The following is a 26,191-nucleotide window of genomic DNA, read 5'->3' as shown; positions in this document are numbered from 1 at the left end:
GATCTATTATTTTCAACGCCGATCTTCACTGGCGAGTTTAGATTTGGCCATTTTCAATGCCAATCTACTATCTTCGATGTCGATCAAATGTCACAGCCCTCGTCGACGTCAAGATGTAGCACTGACATGGTTGCTGGAGCTCCTATCTGTTGTTTATACTAGTGATAAATTTATCCATAAATTTATTGAATATTTCTATTTTTATATTAAACTTGATAAATTAGTAATGATAAATTTATCATTTGTAATGGTGATGACTAGATTTTCTTTTTATTATTATTTTTTTTATAAATAGTCAGCGATAAATTTATCACTAAATGTGTCAAAGATGAATTTATTACTAAATTTGACTTTTGATTCTTTGTCTTGATCTGTGAATGTGAAAAATAATAAGAACTGTTTTCTGGTAATGGCTCATTGTCTCTCTCCTTCATTCTCTTCATCATTTTTCTTCTCATTTTGTTTTGTTTCCACCAAATTTGAAGAGGTGGTGGTGGTGGTGGTAGTGACGTAATGGAGATGAAAAATGGCCAAAAAAATATTGTCAAAAGTCGAAGGATGGTAGTAATGGCAAAGGTTGCTGGAGGTGATCATCAGAGGTCGTCGGAGGTTATTATCGATAGCCAGAAATGATTGACAATGGCTTGAAGGGGCAATGGTGGGTCATGATAGTAATGTGTGCTGAAAGTAGAGTCAAACATGTGGGCTCACAAGGGTAAAATGAGAAAATGGACTAAATTATTTTGGGTATGAACTTCATGGGTATTAAGTCCGGTTCAAAGGACCAGCCGTAACTTTCCCTTGTAACTTTAATTAGACTAGGTCAGATGTTATAAAAAAAAATAAATAAATAAAATAAAATAAAATAAAAAAAAACTTCAATATAGGGATGCACACCATAAATTCATCCAATTGTAGTTTTTACCACAAAATATTATGACTATCATCCTAAAGTGACCAAACATTTTTTTGAGGGTGTAAACCTTTCCAGAATATAATATAATATTTATTTAGATTGTTGTTAGGTAAATCACAAACACACCTTTTGATATTTACTTAAAATATAAATTTTTCTCTGTGGTTGGAAAATTATAAATATCTCATTGCTATAACTTTTTATTTAATAGAATTAATTGAAAAAATAAAATTCATATATGCTCTCATATACAGTGATAAAATTACATAAATTATTAATTGAAATAAATTTCTAACATTATTAAAAACTGTTAATTGACTTTGATAATTTATTAATAAAAAGGACCACTTATTATAAAATTAAAAAATTTAATGGATAAGATGTAGTTTTCAGAATTACAAGAAAAAAAAAAAATTACTTTAAGCAAATTCTAGGTGATGTATTTGTAATTTATCCTCATTATTATTCTTTTGAATATCTATATAACGTTAATGTACATATCTAAATCGAAATCTTCTGTGGATTCTTCTATTTTAGCAGAAGCAGAGCCGATTAGCTTCTTCTTTAAATAAGGAACAATACCATCAGCATCCCGAGGTCCTTGGTAATCTTCTGCGGATTCTTCTATTTCAGCGGCAGAGGAAGAGCCAATTTGCTTCTTTAAATAAGCAACAATTCCTTCAGCATCTCGAGTAGGTCCTTGGTAATCTTGAATATGGTTCTCTCCCATTCTGAAGATCTTAATTGTTGGGAAACTCGAAATCTTAAATTCTCTTGCAAGGTCCATGTTCTTCTCTTCACTGACATCAACTTTAGCCAGGGTGACTGGAGGATCATGACTACTCAGTACAGATGCAGCTTTCTCATACTGCAAAAATCAATATGGATAGATATACATTATACATTATTAGCCAATGATATATATATGTTACTATCAACAATATAACCAGCTTGATGAAATCTTATGTAAACCCCCTCTGAAATTGGATACTTTCATTACCTCTGGAGCAAGTTTTTGGCAGAAGCTACACCTGTAACAGAACATAAAAATAATAATAATAAACATACCAGATAAACAGGGATCGTGATTCCATAATAATAATAATAGGCTTAAGCTTTTAAGTGGGTATGAGTATCAAATAATGTATGTTGGGTCTTGATATGATGTTTATTGACTTCAGAATTTCTTCCTAATGGATTGGATTGGTATTGTTGTGCGTTTATGGGCTCCCTAATTCCCCAACAGGACATACTCCCCAAAAACTACAATTTGCATCTATATAACGAACAGCTTGGCCTCATGAATTTAATAAGGAAAGAAAAAGCAGGAATAAAACAACCAAAAACAAGCCCAATCATGAGCAAGCACTGCACCGGAGTTGGTGAGTAACCAACAAAGCACCTCAATAAAGAAGGACAACAAAACCCAAACAAAGACAATGCCTTTGTACAAGCCCAGGACAAAGCAGAGCTCAAAACAGAATATCAGACCCAGCAAATGACTTCCATTTGAATCCCATCCACCAATCAAGAAGACCCTCTAGCTAGATTTGGACAGTATTTGGAGGCTTTTTAAATTATTTTGTATGAATAAATATGTAAAATAAAGAGTATCGTTCTAACATATAAATGAAAGATTAATTAGGTAAAATAAAATGCATGCCTTTTTCCATACTCTAACTAGTAAAAAATAAAAATCAGCATTGGAATTTCTCTAACCAGTAACTGCATCCATGAAAACGCAATACAATTTAATGGCAACCAGAAAAAAAAAAAAAAAAAAACGCTACTCGTAATCTCTAGCCAAAAGACATAAATCGAATTTGCATATTGAAAAGAAATCATATTATGATCCAAAAATAGGAGTGTCGAACGCATAAGAAGAGCACAAGCACATTCATGAACATCACCATGCCAAAAAACATAAGACCTCTCTCAGTCAGCAATGAACCACTAATTGACACATACTTAAAATCCAAGCAAAGTTAGCAACTATGAAAGCACCGACATTTTAAAACAAGTGCTGTATTTGTATTGGACACCGTAGGAATATGCAGACATGCGGGAACAAGTATGGAACACTCCGGGAACACTACATGCCAAGTTATTTTTTTTCCATTTTCTTTAATGTTTTTGATGAATTTTAAATGTTTATTATTTATTTCTTAGATTTAAATACTTAACAGATCATTCATAAAAAAATATATATAAATTGTAACTATTAATTTAAAAGTTTTTTTTTAAATAAAAATATAGAATTAGAGTTAATTTTTGTTAATATTGATTGTTTGTGAATGTAATATTAATATAGACAGCAAATAAAAATATATAAAAATATATTTTATTGTCGTGTCTCCGCTTTTTCCGTATTTCTATTTTTTTTAAAATCGCCGTGTTCAATATTCTCATCCGCATCCGCATCCATACTTAGGTTAGCAATAATGCTAACTATTCTCATTTTAAAGTCCTCAAAATAACCATAGAAGGGCCAAAAAAAAAAATACAAATAAATAAAATCATCAAAAAAAAAATCTAAGACTGTATTTAGATCATGAATTTAAAAAGGAAAAGTAAAAAAAGCAGAGTTTCTAAATTCCCACAGAAATTTATAATTCAAATATGGTCTAAATGTAAATCATTTGGATGAGTGTATTTAAGTTTAAACTTTAAAAAATGGTTGCAAGGTTAATTATTGGAGGTAGATTTATAACTATGAAGTGGAGGATTAAATGCTTTTTTTCATTATGTTTTTTGTTGTTGATTTTTTGGCCTTTAATTTTCTACACAAACGGATGAAAAAATATAAGATTGGAAAAAATTGGAAAAAAGACCCAAAAAAACGGAAGGCAAAAAAATTTAACTCTTTTATTTCTTTTGTTTTAAAAAATCAAATTTTTTAACTTTTAAATTCGTCTACACTACAGAGATTGAAAAAATAAAAAATATACATATAATTTTGAGAAAAAGAAATTATAGTTTTATTTAGGTAAATTACAAACACACCATAAAAATTTTACTTTTTCAATTAAAATTGTTAAAGAAAAATCTAACAGACAAGTATTTGTAATTTTTTAAATTACAAGGATAATTCGTATTTTAAATAAATTTCAGGTGTATTTGTAATTTATCGTTTTATTTAAATGTTCCCAATTAACCTTAATCCTGTATTTGGTTGGGAAATTTGGGGAGAGATTTGAAAAAAGGTAAGAGAAAAATTGGGTGAAATTAAGTAAAATATAAATATATTTTATTCACATTTCACCTATCTTTTTTATTTTTCTTTTCAAATTTCTCATTAAATCCCCGATCAAACACAACTTTAGAGAATTAATAAAGCAAAATTGAAATACATATACATACCCTGGAACGTAGAAGTGGACGACGATGAAGTCGTGGTTGCCAATAGTGTGGTAGAAGTTGGAGTGATCTAGATTCAGAACCAACTCCTTAGGTTCAGATCCAAACCACCCTGCAAATGACCAACCCATGATAGCCAAAACGAAGACCATGATCCATAACCTAGACTCCATTGCTTTCCTGCTAAGCTTTCTCTCTCTATAAACTCCTTTTCTCTCTCGCTATATCTCCTGGAGGAGCTTTGATTTTAGAGTGTGATTTTTCCGTGTTGACGAGAGAGAGAGAGTACGAGACTTTTCACCGTTAGTTGAGAGAGACAGCGATTATACTCGCTATGTGTATGGCTGATTATTCAGGATCACAAAATTACCCGATCTGACTATATTAGTTTAAATTTAATTTTAATAAAAAAAAAAGTTTGAGAAAAAATTGGTAAGGTAAATAAGGTAAGAAAAATGCTTATGGTCTGAATTTTTATGATCTAAAACCTAAAAAATTCCAACTCGTTATTCACGTCGAGTAATCTCATTTGTCATACTGTATCAGCTGTTATTGTAAACAAAAATTATATATCAATATTTTTCATAAAAATAATTGTATATTAATGAAAAATTTTGTCAACATTAATAATTAATGTCATAAAATTTTCAATTATAAAATCATATCAATAAATTTATCAACATTAATAATTGTATAATTAATGTTATAAAATTTTCAATCATTTCGTAATTATTTTCTTTTATTATAAAGATTCGAGTGTACGATTTTCTAGCACACGAAGTGTAGCTAAATTTTTATTTTTAAATAATTGCCTCTTGAAACGACAATGATTTTTGGTCAACTTTGTTCCACTACCAGCGTTGATTTGGTGTTACCGATTTCGTTTTTTTTTTTTTTTTTTTTTAATGTGTATGGATTGTCAAATTTAAATATAACTTTATAAGAATTTGAGAGAGTGTTGACTCATTAAGTTTATTTCGATAATTTAAATTATATATTTTACAAAATGTTTTATGTATATTATTTATAAAAAAAATTAAATTAATATGATAATTATAATATTTATATTTACAACTAAATAGATGGTTTATTTTTAAAAATATTTTAAAATATTATGATTTGGATCGATCTGATTTTTTTTTTTTATGAATGATATATATTGAGAATCCTATTAAATGAATAGTTTAGATAATTAAAAGGGAACCCATGATCTCTAAAATTCTCTCAAATTCAAATTTAAACGTAAGAGAAATTTAATATTTTTGTATTACATTTTGTAAATCAATGGGTTAGTGTAATGTTTTATCAAGTTTGAATTGGTGGTAAATGACAGGAGGCAGAGTTGCACATCCAGTTAAAAAAATAATTTTATTTATTTGTTTTTAGTAAGTTCTAAAATAAAAGTTGTGTCAAATTTTTTGTTTTCAGCCGTTTACTGTAGAAAAATTTTAAATTAAAAGAATTTAAAAAATTAAAAAAAAAATCGCTGAAGATAAAAGTTAAAAAAAAAAACCAATAATATTACAAGTTGTGTGTTAATTTTTAATTTATCACAAATTCAATTTTATTAAACCCGACTCTACTGTCATGTCATGTCATTATGAATGAATTATATAACTTAAATTGTGAATTTTTAACATATTTTTTTTATTATCATATTCGATCAAAAAATTGTTTCAGGAAAAATGACAATAACTATAGCAGAATCTTTTTGTAAAATGCTAATGTTATTAATGCCAAATAACAGAAAGAAAGTGCCAAACAATCAGGGGCAACCCTACACTTGCATGGGAGGGTTAAATTCAACCCACTCAAGTTTGAATTTTTTATATTAAATAGATGAAACGTTATTTGTTCAAAACAGTTACATGATGAACCCTCTTAATTAGACTTGAACCCCTTTACTTGTTTCTGGTATTCAACAAAAAAACAGTTTATATTTTTATAATATTATATACAGTGTGTATCCTTAAAAATGATATATTGTATCCACCCTACCACAATGTAGGTAATATAATCAGAATGTTCCATAACAAAACACTACAATATGCAATAATCTTCTGTGGATTTTATTTCACCAGAAGCAGGGGACCTTTCCTTTATTAAATAAGCAACAAAAGCATCAGCATCTCGAGGTCCATAGTAAGCTTGAGTATGGTTCCCTCCATTTCTCAAGATCTTAATTGTGGGGTAACCCTGAATCTTAAATTTACGTGCAATTCCCTGGTTTTTTTCTTCACTGGCATCAACTTTTGCTAGGGTGATTCGAGGATCGTAGAGACTCAGTACAGATGCAGCTTTCTCATACTGCAAATCAATATTATAGATATATACATTATACATTGTTAGTGAATGAAGTATATGTAACCAAAGTTGATCAAATCTTATCTGAACCCTCTGAAATTAAATGCTTTCAAGATTACCTCAGGAGCAAGCTTCTTGCTCCAGTAGCACCTGTACCAGAACACCAATAATAAGAAGCATACCAGATGAACAGTCCATAATAGTATTCAATAAGTACTTCATGTAAATATAGTAATTGCATCCACGAAAACACAAACATTTTAATAGCAACAAGAAAAATGTTTTGTACCATTTTTATGGCTTGCAAGTATTTTCGTCATGTTTGGTTTGGTTTGGTTTGTTTTGTAAAATTTTTTTTTAGAATTTTGTTTAAGAAAATGGAAACTGATTTGATAAAAATAAATATCAAAATAATATTTTTAAAATTTATTTCTAACGTCTCAAAAGATAAAATTATTTTAAAATGACATGTATTTTTATTTCTTTTATCAAATTAATTTTTAGTTTTTCTATTAAAAAAAAAAATCTAAGTCATTGGAATATCTCCAATCCATCACATTTTCCTTCATCAAATTTAAAGTGCTCAAAAATTATCTCCAATCTTTTTTATCAATTGTTCATCAAATCAAGAGAATCAATTTTTTCATCAAACAGTGAAGATGATTTTTTTTTTTATTAATCAAATTTGATGAAAAAGAGAAATTTAGAATAAGAGAAAAAAATTTAAAAAGATTTTCATGAAAATTTGATGAAAAATTATTAGAATAGTTCATATTAAATCAAATTTTTTACTCAAAATTAAAATCAAATTTGATGAAAAAATTGGTGAACGATTGGAGATAGTATGACAAAGAGCTACTCATAATCTCTAACCAAAAGACATAAATCCAATTTGGATATTGAAAAGAAGTCATATTATGATCCAAAAACGGAAGTGTTAAACTGCATAAGAAGTGCAAAAGCACATTCATGAACATCACAATGCAAGAAAACATAAGACCTCAATGACCACTAAAAATTACACTAACCTAAAATCCAAAACTTGAAAAAATGGTAGCAAAGTTAACTAGCTATCGGAGGTAGATTTACGATTTTGAAGTGGAGGATTAAATAAAAATAGAAGAGAGGTGTACTTAACTCTCCCTCAAGTGAGTTGAATTAGGAGACCAGTATTTCGTGCTTTGCAAGGATTAAAAAAATAAATAATAATAAAAAAAAGTGCATAAAGAATCCATATTATTACAAGAACACGAAGAGAATTAATGGAACAAAATTGAATTACAAACCATGGAGCGTAGAAATCGACGACGATGAAGTCGTGCTTGGCAACAATCTCAAAGAAGTTGGAATGATCTAGAGTCAGAACGAACTCTTTCGACTGTGAGTCCTCGTTTTCAGAAGCAGATGCCCCTGCAAATGACGGAACGATGACAGACAAAACGAAGACGAAGGACCAGATCCATAACCTAGACGCCATTGCTTTGCTGCTAAGTTTTCTCTCTCTATAAGCCCCTAGGTTTTTACGTTTTATAGTTTTGATTTTTCTGATGATGATGAAAGAGTGTAGAGAGAGAGACAGCGGTAGGCATGCGGGAGACATTAAGGTTGTATTTAGTTTGATTTTGGGAGATAAATTTAAAAAAAAAAAAAATTGGAAGAAGAGTTTAGAAATTTTTTTGATTTGTTTGATTGTATATTTTGAAAATAGTTTTGGAGTATGGGAGTTTAGGATGATTTAATATTTTGTTGTAATTGAGTAGATATGTATGAGAGAAAAAATGATTGAGAAAGAGAGAGGAGAGAGAAAAAATAATTGATTGATGTGTAGAAGAGAGAGAAAATGACTTTGGAACAAAATTTTGGAATTTTTTTCAAAAATTGTGTTTTGAGAGTGAAACCAAACAAGGCCTAAGAGTTTGTTTGGAATGTGTTATATAAGTGTAATTTTTTATTTTTTTTATTTTTTAGGTTATATCATTTTTTTTAATATTTTTTTTTGTAAAAAATAAAAAAATATATATTTATTTAAATCATTTCAAACAACCTAAAAGCAAATTTGAAAATATACGACAAATAGTAAAAAAAAAAAAAAAAAAGTATTATTTACATTTTTTTTTTCGTTTTTCTAGTAGAAAGTAAAATTCAGTGTATTTGGTTTGAGTTTTTTGAATTAAGTTTTTAGAAAATTAAGTTTTTGATTTTCTGATTTTTTTGTTTTTAGTGAATATTTTTTAAATTTTAAACATTTTTTTTACTTTTTAGATGCACCTTACTTAGATGTATCTAAAAAGTAAAAAATTTGTGAAAAAATAGTTTAAAAAATTAATAAATACGTAAAAATACAAACAATGTACTGAATTCTCGTATTTTTTTCTATTTTGGGTATTTAGTGAATTTTTAAAAGGTTTTCTTTACAAATTTTTTACTTTTTAGATACATCTAAGTTAGGTATGTCTAAAAATTTTAAAAATTGCTTAAAATATTTTAAAAAAATTAGTAAAAATAAAAAAATACGAAAAATAAGAAAATAAAATTTTCTGAAAAGTGTTTTTTGAAAAGTGAAACCAAGCATATACATTAATTTTCAAAATCAGTTGCCCTAATACTGGCTAGGATAGTTTTTGATAAAGTTGAAAATTGAATGTCAAGTTTTTTAAATTGTTTGATAAAAATTAAGAATAAGTTATTTGATGTGTAAAATAAAATTTAAAATTTGTTATTTTTAAATTATATATTTTAATTTTTATACTGTGATGATGGTGGTGGTAGTGGTGGAGTGGCATAGTGGTGGTGGTAGTGTTAGTAGTGGCGGTGGAGTGGTGGTGGCAGTAACGATGATAGTAACAATAAAATGATGGTGATATTCATGACAATAGTGATAATGGTAATGAAGGTGGTCGTAGTGGTGGTGGTGTAGATAGCATGATGGCGGTAGCGATAGCGGTGACATAGTGGTGATGGTAGTGAATCGTGATGGTGGTGGTAGTGGTAGTACTGGTTGTGGCATGATGGTGGTGATTATAATAGTGGCGGTGATGGTGGTGGCATAGTGGTAGTAGTGACAATAGCATAATAATTGTGGTGATGGTGATAGTGATGGTTAATGTGATAGTGGTAATGAATTTATAATAATATATATCGATATTCATGTTTAATATTTATAAATTCAATTAGAATAAAATAAATTTTATATGATTTAAAATTTTCTTAAATTTTAACGTACATTTTAAAAAATACTTAAATTTTTAAGTGATATCAATTGTGATTATCAAATAGATTTAATTGATTATTACTTAATCAATTTAGTTTTAAATACCAAATCATCTTATCAAACATCTCTGATTATCCACGTGGAAAATATTATTTGTCAACTGTTATAGTAAATGATTTTTTAATACACACAAATAAAATATATATATATATATATATATTTTCTTTCGACGGTGAAACGTATGAAACGAGAATGATCGCGAATGCCGAATTTGGCTTTTTGCCTGTTGATTGCAACGACGATGATTATTGGTAATGTAACGGTCAATCCACATCATCGTTCGATAGGAAAATGGTGTGTACTTTTTCAAAGGTGCATACTATATATATATATATATATATTTTATTACATAATTTAATTATAAAATATATAATATTGTCATAAATTGATGTAATAAAAAATTTTGTTCTCCAGTCGTAAATTTTTACAATATTAATCATAAAATTTTAAACATTTTATTATGTTAATTTATTGCGATATTACTCATTTTGTGATTTATATTATAAAATTTGTGATAAAATTACACATCTTTTTAGTAGGGTGTATATGGTATGGACTTTAGGATGCACAACATAAAATTACCCATCTAATTATAAACTAGAGAGGTTACAATGTGCACTTAAGCATTGTGAAAGACCTTATATTTTTTTAAAAAAAAATTATACATTTTGTGAGATGAAAGTTATAAATTTTGTGAATAAAGTCATGAATTTTGAAGTTATGATATGCACATAAAAATCATGTATAACTAAAGTTATATTTTTTTGTAAGAAAAATTAAATATTTTGTGAGAAGTAAAAAGATATATTTTTGGTGAAAAAAAAAATTATATATACATAATTTTTTTTTTAATAGAAATAATATTTTTTTACATAAGGTGCATATGAAAGTTAACTATACCAACTAATGTAATCATGCTCCACCATCTTAGTGTAATTATCTTGTCCAACTCATTCTACTAACTGACACATATGCCTAGTTAGATAGAAAACATTTACATGGTAGACTTTGATTAGTTTAATAGCTTTATTTGGCAATTTTTAATTTTAGTTAAAAAAGTTAAAAAAATTATTATAAATTGTCACAATTTTATACATTATGTAGTAAAATGTCAAAAAATTATTAAAATATTTTTTTCTCAAACGAGACTGACCAAAGTGGTATGATATAACCGTTTTATTGAATTTTATTTTATTTTTGTTGAGTTGATGTAACTCTTGTTTTTATAATTCAAACCGTTTATTATGTAAAACCCTTTATGTATATTATTTATAAAAAAATTAAATCAATTTGGTAATTATAATATTTTTATTTTGTAATATTTTCAATAGATAGTTCCTTTCAAAAACATTTGTCTTGTAAGTATATAATTTTTATTGCAAAAATCAACAAAGATGTTTTTATCAGTCATCTTGAAAGATATTTTTATGATGGGAATGGGTGGGAAAATATCTTTGCATAGTCCCCATCCCACCTCAGCCACCCGTAGTCCTAGTCCATTCTCTTCCAATCCAACAACCTAATCAACTAAAGCCGTAGCCATCAGAATCAACAAACCCCTCAAGATCGCAAACCCACACCCCTTCCTTCGCTTTTGCCAAAATGTGCTCAATGCAAGTGTTACTTGTACACGGTACAAGTATAACATGTGCATGAATGCAAGTATGAACCATGTTAATTCTAAGTGCAAACTCTATTGGGTTGTACACGCTTGTCATGTACAGAAGTAGCAAGTTTAATCTCCAACCCACCTAAAAAAAATATAATCACCCCCCAAACTCCCACTCACTCAAAAAAGTAACAGAAAAGAAAGAAGTCATAATCACTCCCCAAAAATGCACCAAACAGTGCCTCAGCTTAAAGGCAGATTAAAAACTCCATCCAGCCAGATTCCAATCCAGCATCCAAAGCTAAAAAGTTAATCAAAAGAAAGATAAAGGTTGCCGAAACTAGACATCAATGGTGCATAAGTAATATATAACTCTAAAATGTAACTTTACAAGAAAGGTAACAAGGAAACAACTTCCTCTTTTTGTCATTATCAAAATTTTGGAGTTACAATTCACTACATATCTGTCTATACACCCACAAGATGAACAACCAATCTATCAACAGACACCAAATGAGCTATCCAATCAATAAATAAATGAATTTCTGTACAAGTTCCTACCTATATCCATTCCATGGATGGAGGTGGGTAGTCCACACCGACTTTCATCCCCGCCCGACAAACGGGTCTTACAGTCAAGCTCCCTTCTTGTGCAATCGAGGGGCAATCTCCATAACCTTTCTCTCTCTCTCTCTCTCTCTCTCTCTCTGATGTTTTACTACACAAACTGCTCATCTACTTCCACCTTCCCCACTGTCATGAGCTTCTACATCATCCTATTGTTGCTCCTATATTGCCTAAAATTCACCTGTATGATTCTTATCTGCTTTCCTAAATTTACCCAAAAAAAGGGTAGCTGATCTTATGGCTGCCCTGTTGGTTTCAAACTAAAACTGAAACAAACACAAGTTCATGTTTTCAGATTTACTTCCCACCTGTTTTTTGGCTCTGATTTTCAATCCTAACATGCTCGTAAGCTTTCAGCGCCTCCGAGGTGAAATTGCTCAACTCCTCGAAAATCGGAATCAAACCTCCTTGTAAACTACTAGAAGCGGCATTATGAACTAATTTAGCAGCCTCCTTGTGCCGTGCCTTCTCTTCCTCCAATCTCTTTCTCATTGAATCCAAATCCACCTTTAGATCATCTAGCGGTGAAACTCCATTTTCTGAAGGAACAAGTGAACCACTAGTTTTATCTGACATCGCATCTTGGCCTCGCTCCATTCTTCCTCTTTCCATGCGAAGCGTTTTTAGTCGTTTTTCAAAATCCTTTGACAGGTACTCTGCTTTGAGCCTCTGTTTTTGCTCCTCATCTTGTTTCTCCCATAACTGTAGCAAACTTGAAGCAAAGTTACGGATTGCATTAGGTGCTCCTATTTCTGAAATAGTTTCCATTGCTTGAAACCAATCATTACAAATTATGAAAATTGGAGGAGCTCCGATCCGGCCGGGGGAAAAAGGAACAATCCCATCGGGGGATTCTTCAGGTTCATGAACTAGGCACCTTAAAAGCCATCCATTTAAGGACTCAATAAAGGATTTCTGAGTCTTAATCCATTCACTAAAACGATTGAACCACGCACGAAGCTCCATTTCAAGTTCAATGGTGGCCCTCAAGTTTGAATCTCTTCGAGAACGAGTATTTGCTCTCAAGCTAGTTTTACTCTCCATGATAGCTTGGAACTGCTTCTGGTGGCACTTCAGCATGGTCTTCCACATTCTTCTCAATCTGTGGTTACAATGAGTTAACCATATCATGAATGAAAGCATGCATTCAGAATGCAAGGGATTACAAAAAAAAATTAAATGCTTACTTAAAAGAAGAAACAAAGGTTCCTATACTTAAAAGAAGAAACAAAGGTTCCTATACTTAAAACAAGGAACAAAGGTTCCTATCTTCCCGCCAAAAGTTTACTCCATGCAAGAAATGTTAAAATAAAAGATAAGAAGGAAAGAAAGAAAGAAAAAGGAAATGAATAAGTGAATTGCAAGCATTAAAACATCATTAACACTGGGTATCCCCCTACTTTTACTGTCAAGGCATGCAACCCCACATAATGATTTTCTTTTATAAAAAAAAATTAAATTAAACTAAAAAACAATGAATTCTGAAACAATGAATCTGGAGATTCTTATTCAATCACATGAATCAATTTTTAAACCCGGACATGCTTTGGACACTTAGGGGACACGATTGTCTATCGCTCAGACACATATAAAGCACATTACAAGTTTTAACAAAATAACTTTGGATTCAATAATAAAAGAAAACAATGTAGATTTACAATCTATTAATCCCTTCCTGAAACTTAAAAATTAGTGTTATATTGAATTTTTTTTTTTTCTAATCAATAAATGAAATATTCATGTGTGTAATATATAATAAATATAGAAAATATATCTTTTGCACATGTCTCCCATATGTTGTCCTTATTTTTTGAAATTGCAGTGTGTACGTGTCGTGTCTCATGTCCGTATCCAAGCTTCTTCACCCCCTCAAAATTCCTGTCATCCAAACTAAACCTTCTATATGTCCAGTTTCTAAAAAATAAAAATAAAAATGGCATTTGGGATTGATCATATCTCTTCGTTTGTATATGGCTAAGTTTTCGCACTTTGCAAGTACTTATTTGTATTTTTTTTACTTGTCAGACAACAAATATTGACATGTACCACAAATAACAAGAAATTACACTTCTGACAACATAAAAGTCTGCTTCATGTATAGTGGATATGTAGAGGAAGTATATCAAAAATTCAAAATAAAAAATTGAAACTATAAATCTAGACAAAGAGAAGTATGTGCATACCCATAAATTAATTCAGTGACTTGTGGCTGCAACTCCTCATCCCTTAACTTTTGTATTCTGCCTGATATAGTCTCAACAGCTTTAACGCAAACATTAAGTTTTGTCAGCAACTTCCTTACTGAAGCCCGAGTAGCATCAATCTTACTAGACTCAGCTCCCCGGTCATCCAAAACTTTCAGCATCTTGCACTGCTTTTCATAGATAACCCGAAGTCTTTCTTCATCCTAAATATGAGGAAGCACTTAAACAATTTGAGCAGGATTGTATTGGAATGGCAGAAATAAGAAAAGTACAAATCCATGTTGGTTTTTTGTTTTTTTTAAATGTTATCAAGCTAAATCTAAATATCTAGGTTCGCATTAGAAAAAACAAGGTCATGTTGTGGTTACATCTAAGGCAACTTTCAAACATTTGCCTTGTAACAACACAAATTCATGAGGATCCAAATTATTCAAATATTCTGGCCACAATGCTGTATAAACCCCAAACATAAATTCTGGTCACGGGTTTCTCGCTCTGGAAGAAAATAGGCCGTACAGTATACGGGTAGTACCCCTCTCTAGAGTTTACAAGCACATAAAGGTCAAAATTGTTCCTTTCAGTCCGTGCATTCCCCTTGTGTGATTAGGCTTTTCTCTTTCAATTAATTGGGTTTTGCCACAACCACCATATAGCGACCAACTCACCATCACAATATAAAAGGGAAATTTTCTTTTTTAAATATTGATAATTTAAATTTCAGCTTCTTGTACATACGAAACAACTTGATAAAATTCAGCATTTAAGTGCATGGCAAACAAATTTTCAGATTAAAAAATTCAGCATTCAGTTTTTTATATTTCAGTTTTATCAAACAGCAGCCAACTATAGTTCTATCGTGACTGATGTTATGTGGATTATAATGTGTTGAAATAGAACTAATTAACAAATCAGAACAATCCAGACTGATTCAGTTTACAACAAACTTTTCATCTTATGAAAAAACTGGCCTTGATATTTAAGAACTCACATTCCAAAAATACAATAAATAGCCTGCCAGTATCAACTTTAACAAATTCCCATCTTCTTTTGAGATGAAGAAGTAACAGAAGAACAATCTACAAGGAGCAGAAGATTATAGCTATTGCACCTTATTGATGAATTGTTGATTCATCAGTTTCTTAAGGTATGCATACTAATTACTTAAGAGAATTGTTCAATTTGTAACTTTTGAAACATGTATTAACGGTTTCACATAAAAGATCTGTACGAAAATTAGAGGGGATGGAAAATTATGAACTCAACTGTATCAGTGACTTGAGTATTTGACCACACCCATGAATATGCTTGGAAAATAAGTACATAGAGCAACCAATATCGATGATCCACAGTTGTTCAATGAAGAAATGATATGATGAAGAATTCGATAAAGCAAATACAAATCCCATGCTATATGGCGGTACTACAGAAAGGACCTTGATTAGAAAAAAAAGAAGGATGGGAGCAAAAGAATAAAGGGGAAAACATAAAAACCAGGGCGGCACATTCTCTCTCTCTCTCTCACACACACACACACACAAACTGTTTGCATAATCTGTGAAACGTCATCATTCTCTCTCTCTCACACACACACGCACACACACACTGTTTGCATTATCTATGAAACGTCATCATTTTTGCTTCTCTATCAAGAAATAAAAAGATATCAATTAGTTATATTGATAAACCAAATTTTATATGTACATACATATATACAATTTTGTTAGAATTTACCATAACCCACTCCACCTACCACCTCCACTACCACACACACTCACCTACTTCACCTACTTTCCTACACCTACCACACACACTCACCTACTCCCAAATCCTCTCCTATATAATAGGAAGCCTTGTAATATCAACAGCACAACAATCAGATATCAATATCAATCAATAATACATAAATTTTTACATGGTATCAGAGCCAGGTTAACAACTTAGTACTTCCGCTTCACCGGCGGGCGGCAGCCTCGCCTTGGCCGCCCGCTGGACCTCTACACATACCTTCTTTATACCTTCGTTGGCATCATCCCTTCCGACCCTCTGCATCTTCTTCTTACATTCCTCTTGCTTGTCTCCCTTGGAGTCTCCGACTTCCTCTGTTTCTCAACCGCTCAGGAACTTCTTCCAGTCACTGTGATTAGTTCATCAAGCTGTGCTCAAGTGCTTTTTGTTTTTACAGAGCTATCATGAGCCTTGGTGGCCCTTCCGTGGGTTCTGGTGAGAGAAGTGCTAGAAGGGCATTTGAGTTTGGGAGGACCCATGTGGTCAGGCCCAAAGGCAGACACCAGGCCACTATAGTCTGGTTGCACGGCCTCGGCGATAATGGTGCCAGCTGGTCCCAACTCCTGGAGACGCTCCCTCTTCCAAATATTAAATGGATTTGCCCAACTGCTCCTTCTCAACCAATATCTTTGTTTGGTGGTTTTCCTTCTACTGCTTGGTTTGACGTACACGACCTTTCGGAAAATGCTCACGATGATTTAGAGGGTTTGGATGCAACAGCAGCACATGTTGCAAGTCTGTTATCCACAGAGCCCACTGACATTAAGCTTGCAGTTGGAGGTTTTAGTATGGGTGCAGCAACAGCCCTCTATTCTGCAACTTGCTTTGCTCTTGGGAAGTATGAGAATGGCAGCCCATACCCAGCCAATTTAAGTGCCGCTGTTGGACTAAGTGGCTGGCTTCCATGTGCAAAGAACTTGAGTAGTGGGATAGAAGGGAAAGATGAATCCCTCGTTCACTGTCCCATACACCCACATTCTTGTTTTTTTTTTTTTAATCAACCCACTATCTCTCTCCCTTTGCGCAGTGATTGATTTTTTATTTTTCTCTTCTTTTTTTAAAACCAACATCATCATCTCCTAGCCTGGCAGCCGTATCATCCATCCTCCTTTTTATTGTTTTTTTTAACCCACTCCTGCACCCACTCAATCTCCCTCTCTCTCCTCTTTTCTCACTTTACTTTTTCCCACTCATACTTTTTTGGTTCCATCTTTCCACCCCCGCATGTTTCCCACTATATGCTTTCTCCATTCATATTTTATTTTTATTATTCTTATTATTCAAAAACACAACAAAAAAAAAAAAATAAATAAATAAATAAATAAAATATATATATATATATATATGTCCAAACACCATTGTTGTTTTTCACCAATCCGTCTCGAACCCATCTTTCATTTTGATTTCACATTTCTTCTTATTATTTCTTTATTTATTTTTCTTTCATCTTATTTTTAATTTTTTTTTTTCAATTCCATTCATACCATATAGCTTTTCACACCAAACTCATTTTATTCATGTTGGGGCTCACCCCGATCACCATTTTACAACAACACTAAAAAAAAAAAAAAAACCCACACCCACAGTGGGGTTTTCTTCTCTACTCTGCTGCGGGTCTCTTCTTCTTGCCTCCGTCTTGGACAGTCCTTGACGGTGCTGCATCTGAGTTTTCCACGCCGCCCAGCACGTTCACTCCCCCATACTCTTCCACTGCAGCATATGGCGGCCCTCCAAATCGGAACATCACGGTGGCCTTCCGCTTCAGCTCCTTGTTTTCCGCCTTTAGCACACTTATCTCTGCTCGCGCATCCTTATACATGCGTTGGAGCAGAGCCAGTTGGGCGTTTACATGCTGCACCTCATTTGTCCTACTCTGCAGCCGGTTCGACAAATTTGTGACCGCCGTCATGCTTTCCACACATGCCTTCAAAGTATACTGATTGGCCTCCACATCTGACTGCACTGCCATTCTTTGCTCCACCGACCGCATCGGAAAGTTCAACGGAGCAAACTCCGGGGCGCTTGGTTGAGTTTCCAGTGCCACCGCACCAGTTCTCTCTCTCGTTGACTCGTTGAGGTCGGGAAAGAGGGTGAGCAGCCCGCGGGAAGACGATGAAGCCATTTTCTAGGCACCAGAGTGTTACACAGTATCTCTCTCAGAATTCTCTCTCAGAAAACAGAGTGTTACAGAATTTCTCTCAGAAATCTCTCTCAGAATATCTCTCGCAGGTTTTTTGCCTCAGCCTCAGCCTCAGCCTCTATCTTATAGCCGAGGCAGCCACGCGCATCGCGCGCCTCTTACCACCAGCCGACAAACGGGCACGCAAGCCAAGGCGCCCACGTGCCTCGCCATCATGTCCGGCACACCTTTTGATGAATTGGGCACGCCTTTTGATGGCACGCCTTTTGAAAGATTGGGCACACCTTTTGAGGGTGCGACTTTTTAAGGGTCCGACAAGACTCTGTAAACTGTCCCGACATTGATTCCGGTTAGCTCCTTAATGGGTCCGACAAGACTCTGTAAACTGTCCCGACATTGATTCCGGTTAGCTCCTTCATGGGTCCGACAAGACTCTGTAAACTGTCCCGACATTGATTCCGGTTAGTTTCTACAAGGGTCCAGCAAAGACTCTGTAAACTGTCACAACAACTGTCACAACATTGTCTGCTACAACGGTCCGACATGACCCCATAAACTGTTTTCTACAACGGTCCGACATGACCCCATAAACTGTCTTCTACATCGGTCTGACACCACCATACAGTGTCCTCTACAACGTTATGACACCACCATACAGTGTCCTCTACAACGTTATGACACCACCATCCAGTGTCTTCACCAATGGTCTGACACGACCATACAGTGTCTCCTATCCTCTTTTATTTTTATGTATTTTCTTGTTTTGTTCCTCTCTTCAAACTCAAGTTGGTTAGTTTCTATCCTCCTTGAGTTTGCGGGGGGCTGTTAGAATTTACCATAACCCACTCCACCTACCACCTCCACTACCACACACACTCACCTACTTCACCTACTTTCCTACACCTACCACACACACTCACCTACTCCCAAATCCTCTCCTATATAATAGGAAGCCTTGTAATATCAACAGCACAACAATCAGATATCAATATTAATCAATAATACATAAATTTTTACAAATTTAATTATATCCCTTTTTAAAATTATTCTATTTTAAACACTATGTGTGCATAGTAAAATATATCTACATATATAAAATAAAATATTATATTAAATAAAGTAAATCTTCAAGTTCATGATTCATGATTCAATTTGCAATTTGACAACAATGTTCATGCCCATTAATTGGTAGCTACTTTCTTATCAATCTTAGTAATAATCATATTATATTCCTCTACAAGTTGCATTATTCTCCCAGGAAAAGATGTAACTACTCAAAAGCAAACACAAAAATTATTATTGTAAACAGGTGAATACATTTTGAATTTGGCATATCAAGAGAAAACCACATACGTGCTCACAATTCTAACCTAAGCATAAAATATAAATCAACTCATCATTACCTTAACTTCCTTGTATAGTTTCTTCTCCCACACATACAGCTTCTCCAGAGTAGATGAAAGGTTACAAGGCTTCATATTAGTGTTCTTCCCCAAATCCTCATAATAAGATTTTGCCAGTTTCATTGTCCTAAATGTATATCTTACTGATCGCCTGGATGGAGGGTGTGAAGATGACAAGGAAGGTGCTACCATATATGCAATCCTGGATAAGATCACTGCAAAAGACACAAAAGTTCCAATAATTACCAAGGCTAATGTTTGTTTCTAGTGACAATATCATTATCTTTTCGGCCAAAGAACTTCAATTAGTTGAAACCAAGTGTTCCATGGGAGTAGATATTAATTTACTTAATGGGATACATTTAATTCAAGAAAGTTATCTTTTAATCTTTCAACCTGTTTTTTGGATGTACATGAAGTTTCAATTCTCTAGCGTTCTATTGACCAAAAACAAGTGCAATATTGATTATCAGAAATTTCTGAGGAGAAAATCGTTTAAGGTTTCCATCTGAATTTCTTTAATTCTATTCTCTCTACTTTTCTATGCGTCTTTTCATAAAAAGCCAAAAAACCAGCTAAAATAACAAAATCCCAAACGAGGCCAAATCAGTGGTTGCACCATGGTTTAGAAAACAAGCTAACACAAGTAGGATCTGACAGATGCTTGCTCAAGATGACTAACATAAATAACAAACTTCAAGAACAAGAAATAAATAAGAGAAGGAAATGTCAGAAGAATGGCAATGGAAGATGCACAAAAAAGGTAACTTATGCAATAATCAATCTTGGGCATATGAATGTGTTTCACTATATATGTTCATTCCACATCTGGAATAATATTTAATTTAAGCAAATTATCCATCTGCGACTAGACCAAAACAAGGAGCCACTTGACATTTGATTTGTGACACCAAACCCCCCTATGTTGGCATGTAAAGTGCAACCATTACATTTTCGTCTAATATAACAGCGCATAAAAGTCAAGTTCAATATATCTGGTTTTGGGTTGCTTCAAAGGTTTTAAAAAGCGGTGTTTCGTAACGACTGCAGCGTAACCTATTTATAGATATAAACTGATAATGTAAAAACATTAAATGCAAATACAACAATCAAACTTCCATTGAATTCTTCAACCACAATGGCAGCCATTCTTGAACCCTTAATTTCAGCTTCTTGTTCCTACCTCCTAGATAGGCCAGTGAAATCAAGCTTACTCACAACAGGAGAGGGGTGTGGGCTGCTGTGGTGGGTAGGGGTAGAGATGGAATCAAAGAAAGAGAACAAAATTTTTGGAATGTCCAACAATATTTTGGGGGTGCATTTAGAGGTTCCCGCATGTTTTACATATTTACGTTAAAATGACAATTATGCTTCTCAAAGTTTATTGCACTTTCTTCTTGCTTGTTTGCTCACCCTATTTGACCCAGCAGTGCATCACCCTCACTCCATCTTTGATGCACACTTCCTCAACCAATCACATTCTCACTCTCCTACCACTACCAGCAATTCATAGCACCACATACCACGTATTATGTTCTTTCTATACCAAAAACCTATCCCCTCTCTCTATCAATACCAAAACCCACCACTTATTATCTTCAGGTTACCTCGTTGCAAGAGAACTTGATCTTTGTACAAATGTTGATTGGTTGTCCTTTTACAGTTTAGCATTCAATTAGAAGTAAAACATATATGCACGGTCCATAATTTTAGTTTTATCATCTAGAAGAATGGGGATGGTAAGCAAATCTTCTGACTTTTGCAACTGGCCGTCTAAGAAACTTCATTTAGGTAAGTTCCATGTTCTAGTCTCTGTAGTTGACTTCCTTCACAATACAAATAATTTTAGCAAACTACCCTAAAAATGGACCAACAATTCCATGCAAAAAAGCATTGAACAGTGACTTATAGACAAGACTTGACAAGTAATACATAAAAACAGTGGTAAATTGGTAATGATAACAAAACAAGAAAAAATTGTGAGACACAAAAGACACCACAAGGCAATTAATCAACTCAGCAATGAACAATGCATAAGAAAAACATCAGAGATCAAGGCAACAATAGATGAGATAATACCTTTATGTAAACTAAACCGAGGCTGATAAGGCACCTTGCCCGCCTCAAGCAACATAGCAACCTCCTTGCCAAAACTAGAAGCTGTTGCAAAGTCATCCCTGATTTCAGTAACAGCTTCCTGAAGATCTCGCGTGCCATGAGCAGAAATTTTGGCCCTTAACTTGGGAGATTCAATTTTGTGCATTGACGCTGCATCTACCTCAAAAGTCACCCCCTTCTTCCTTTCAGACCCATCTTCGGTGCTTTTCACAGACCCATCTTCGGTGATTATTGATATGATACTATCGGGACTGCCTTTTTCCTCTTTCACATCAACTGAATGTGTTGCCTTACTATTTGGAGATGGTACTTTCCTTGAAGTCCCCTCATTATGTTGTGGAGGGATACCTCTTGTTGTGCCCTCACTACTACCATGTGATTGCACTGTCTTTGAACTTCCCTCACTGCTCTGTTTTTGTGATGGCACTGCCCTGGAAGTGCCCACCCCTGAATTTTTCTTTCTATCTTTATTCAAATTCTCCCCCTCCTGAAATTTTCTATAGGCTTCAGTCTCTGTTTCGTCTTCCAAATCAGGGATTCCTTCCCTCTCTCTCACTTCATTCGAATCAGGACTACTAGCAATTGACCCACCCCCATGTCTACTATAAGAATAATAGCCAGGATAACCACTATCATACCCATCAAAAGGGTTGAGAAAGTTCCAAGCAGACACCTTTGGTGGCGAAGGAGGTGGAGGCGGACCAGCTGGAGTATTCTGTTGCTGATTCTGAGGCCCACCAGGTGGCGAACTCATTGGGAACCCAAAAAATCCACTATTCTCATATGGGTCAGATGAATATGAGTTCAAATATGAATATGATGTGTCTGGCTTAGTTGGATCATAAATTACAGACTGAACCTGGGGTGAAGATCTCTTCATATAATATGCATATGAAGTTGAAGTAGAATTCACTCCATATTGATCCCAAGCTGGTTTGGAGGGTGAGTTCATTACATATGAGCTCCAACTTGTTTGAGGGGGTGGCTCAGGTGGGTATCCTCCATACGGCCCCCAATCCGCTGTCTGAGGTGGCGGGTACACCCCGTATGGCCCCCAACCTGTTTGAGGCGTTGGTGAAGAATATGAAGGTCCTTCAACTTCAACACCTGGACTATCATGTATATGAATATGACCAGAATCAGAACCCAATTCTGAATCAGAACCTGAAGACAAATGCAAGTGCGAATCGCCCCCATCGCGATCCTGATCATAATCATCATCATCATCATCTGAAAGGTGAATATGTGAACCCGAACCAGAATGCGAAAGCGAGGTTGAAGACGATGAATTTTTATGATTACCACTCTTGTTTTTGTTCTTCTTGCTCTTCCCTTTACCCGAGGGTAATGTCAATACAGGGGAATCCGAGGGCGAAGCAATTACGAGCTCTTCATCGACGAATCGGCGAAGAGCGTCTCCGACGACTGTCAAGGACCGGAAGTAGTCTACGTGGGCGGCGGCGAGAGCGTAGCGGTGGTCCGCGGCTGCTCTGATCAACTCTTTTCTCTCTCTACAACGGATCACCAATGGAAATTCGTCCACTTTCGACCCTCCACAGCCCATATCAACCACCGCCGCCAAACAAAACCCTAATCCAAACCCTAACTTCACTCATCTCGAATCCTGTCCATACAAACACAGAACAAACAAAGGCATTGTGAATATGGAAATTCAAATATCTCAGAGAAAATAGCACTTCAAATCAAACAGAGAAAAGACACATTCGCATACATGTGGGTATTGAAGTAATGGGTAAGTATGAAGTTGGGGGAAATTGAGAATTGAAAGGAAGATATGTATAGTAGCAGTGAAATCTGACCTTTGAAAATGAGGAAATTGACTTGTCACCGTCCATGCGAAGACATTTTGAATCGTTGAATGTGAAGGAGACCAAGACTATGGGTCTTGTATTTTTGTTTTCTGTGGTTTTTGGAAACAAAATTAGTGTTTTGAGATGTGTGGTGTTGGAGATCTGTAATTGTAAGGGAAAGAGAGAGAAGCTTCTGAGCTTTGAAGAAGAAGAAGAAGAAGAAGAGAATTTGAAGAGGAAAGCAAGTGGAACGCGGTTTTCATGACTACCACCGCCATTGATGATGATGAGCTTTCTCTCACCAACTGCTTTCTCTCTCTTAATTTCGCGGTATTTGTATTCGTAGGCTTGCTGCCCTGCTGTAGTCATTGTGGTGGTCATGTAAAGCAAGCATGGAAGAGTTGCATTGCGGGGGAGGATCTAAATTTTATTTTTTAAAAAAAATTAAAAATTAAATGCATTCTTTTTGTTTATTTCCACACCTAGCATACGTCTATTATACTATTTATACTTTTTAAAATGTATATTTATTTAAATATAAAAATTACTTTATTATGTTTATTTAAAATGTCTAATGTTAAAAATATGAACAATTTACTATATAAACATATACTAACGTTAATCATTGCACAACATTTTCCCTTTTTAAAAGCTCCCTTTTGAATTCAATCAAAAAAAAGCTTGTATGTTATTATTTTTTAAGATTTGAATCTGATATATTAATAAATAAATAAAAAGTAATTTCAAATACTAAGAAGCGGTTCTTATAGTTATCAAAAATTTCATCATAAATCATAGAGTAATTTACCAATAAAAAAGATGAAGTTTCACTTAATAGCTGCTTTTGATATTTTATGGAATACAATTTTATTTAATCACCTTGACTGCTTTTTTTTTTTTTTATAATTTTATTGAAGGAACAATTAGAGAGGACAGTTACCTTCATACACAAATGTCATTTGAAAATACAAAAACATAATTAAGCATTAATTAAAGTTGGTGATACTTTAATGCTTAAATGAGAGGGCTGTAATTAGGTTTCAAATTTCATTAACTCAAAAATAAATAAATAAATAATTGACAGAAGTGTGAAAAATTAACTTTTGATTATGTGTTGATCGTTGCTTCCATTGCTTGAAATATATTGATGTCTTCCTCTCCAAGCTAGTATATAATTCAATTTGAGAGAAAAGTACTAATGTAATACGTGATTGGTTTTTCTCTATCTTTTCTATACAAATGATATATTCCTCTAATTTAAAAGTTTTAAAAGAGCTCTAATGATATGAAAAATAAAAAAATAAAAAAATTAAGACTAAAATATCACATCACATAAGACCCACACACCCATTAAAACTATTAAAACTCTTAATTTACACCTCTCAATCTTTTCTTCATCTTTCTATCTTAACATGATTGGTAGACTTTTTGTTGTTCATTTCTCACATGTCAACATGTGAAATGAAAGAAAATTCTGACACAAAAGAAATGTCAAAATTAACTATAAAACATATATCCGCAAATATATAACAAATTTGTAAACCCAAATATAAATACGTAAATGTCTTGGACTCTTAGGCCAAGTTTGGCATCTTTTAAAAAATTTAAAAAGTTAAAAAGTCACTATCCTATTTAAATCACATCATCTCATTTAAGTCACATCACCTCTCTAACACATCACTTCAAACCCAACCCAAATCCAACCCATATTTCATAAAAAGTCAAAAAGTACATTTATTTAGTCTTCCCAAACTTAGCCTTAGTGTGGGTGACTCCCACCACCCTCACTGGATTGGCTTAGAATTTTTTTTTTTTTTTTTAGTCTTACTGTGAGAGCATTTTTTTTTTTTTTTTTAGTCTTACTGTGAGAGCCCTCCACGTGGAGGTGGAGATGCTGGGGTCATCCCCACTAGGGTCCCAGCATGGTTGATATAAATATGAGAAACAAAGACACACATAATCTTAGAGATTTAAACCTGATGTGATTTATCTAATATTCCTTTCCCATTGTTTTTCTCTATCTTTCTATCTTATTCTAGATTTATTAATATTTATCTAATATTCCTTTCCCATGGTTTTTCTCTATCTTTATATCTTATTCTATTCTAGATTTTTTTTTTTTATTCAAATTCTATTCTAGATTTATTAAAATGATTGATAGACTTTTTGTTGTTCATTTCTCACATGTTAACATGTGAAATGAAAGAAAATTCTGACACAAAAGAATTTCAAAGTAAATTATAAATTTGATACATCAAATTAAAAAATTAACTATAAAAACATATATTCGCAATATAACAAACTTGAAAATCCAACAGATAAATATGAGAAACAAAGACACACATAATTTTAGAGATTTAAACCCAAGGCTCCTAATAAAACACAAAGACTCTTATGCCTATTCAATCCATTGTTTGTAGTTCAATTCTTTTTATAATTAAATATGTTCTATATCTTGACTCAAAAGAGAAAAGCAAATGTATTCAATGAGATATTTATTTTGAGGTGAAGGAAGGTGGTTGTATAATGAAAGAGATGTAGATAAAAGGTAGCTGGTTAAGTTGGGAGTTGATTGATAGATTTGATGGGCCAATGGCAAGATTACATTAAATTATTTATAATGAGTTGGGCTAATTCGGACCAACC

General features: G+C 33.2%; 4 protein-coding genes across 4 annotated transcripts; 1 reads left to right on the top strand and 3 right to left on the bottom strand.

Annotated features, from left to right (window-relative positions):
* Positions 1-1,356: 1,356 nt before the first annotated feature.
* On the bottom strand, positions 1,357-4,603 carry LOC114315295 (protein disulfide isomerase-like 1-2). The gene is made up of 3 exons (XM_028261914.2): positions 4,277-4,603; positions 1,917-1,947; positions 1,357-1,784 (listed from the first exon to the last, which is right to left on the bottom strand). Exons 1-3 carry the CDS (start codon positions 4,444-4,446, stop codon positions 1,395-1,397), a joined length of 591 nt encoding a protein of 196 aa, XP_028117715.2. The 5' UTR covers positions 4,447-4,603; the 3' UTR covers positions 1,357-1,394.
* A 1,586-nt stretch (positions 4,604-6,189) lies between these two features.
* LOC114315265 (protein disulfide-isomerase) lies at positions 6,190-8,298 on the bottom strand. Its single transcript, XM_028261848.2, has 3 exons — positions 7,864-8,298; positions 6,697-6,727; positions 6,190-6,580 (listed from the first exon to the last, which is right to left on the bottom strand). The coding sequence occupies exons 1-3, from the start codon at positions 8,175-8,177 to the stop codon at positions 6,314-6,316; spliced, it is 612 nt and encodes a 203-aa protein (XP_028117649.2). The 5' UTR covers positions 8,178-8,298; the 3' UTR covers positions 6,190-6,313.
* Positions 8,299-11,856: 3,558 nt separating this feature from the next.
* LOC114315298 (uncharacterized) lies at positions 11,857-24,619 on the bottom strand. The gene is made up of 5 exons (XM_028261917.2): positions 23,555-24,619; positions 21,696-23,358; positions 19,617-19,831; positions 14,268-14,491; positions 11,857-13,186 (listed from the first exon to the last, which is right to left on the bottom strand). The coding sequence occupies exons 2-5, from the start codon at positions 23,296-23,298 to the stop codon at positions 12,382-12,384; spliced, it is 2,847 nt and encodes a 948-aa protein (XP_028117718.2). The 5' UTR covers positions 23,299-23,358; positions 23,555-24,619; the 3' UTR covers positions 11,857-12,381.
* LOC145792125 (uncharacterized) lies at positions 16,449-17,753 on the top strand. Its single transcript, XM_082872610.1, has one exon. It carries the CDS (start codon positions 16,478-16,480, stop codon positions 17,105-17,107), a length of 630 nt encoding a protein of 209 aa, XP_082728736.1. The 5' UTR covers positions 16,449-16,477; the 3' UTR covers positions 17,108-17,753.
* Positions 24,620-26,191: the final 1,572 nt, after the last annotated feature.

The sequence above is a fragment of the Camellia sinensis genome, chromosome 6, assembly GCF_055761805.1.
Source record: "Camellia sinensis isolate YWXY chromosome 6, ASM5576180v1, whole genome shotgun sequence".
NCBI classification, from domain to species: domain Eukaryota; kingdom Viridiplantae; phylum Streptophyta; class Magnoliopsida; order Ericales; family Theaceae; genus Camellia; species Camellia sinensis.
This window is presented reverse-complemented; position numbering and strand designations above follow the sequence as displayed.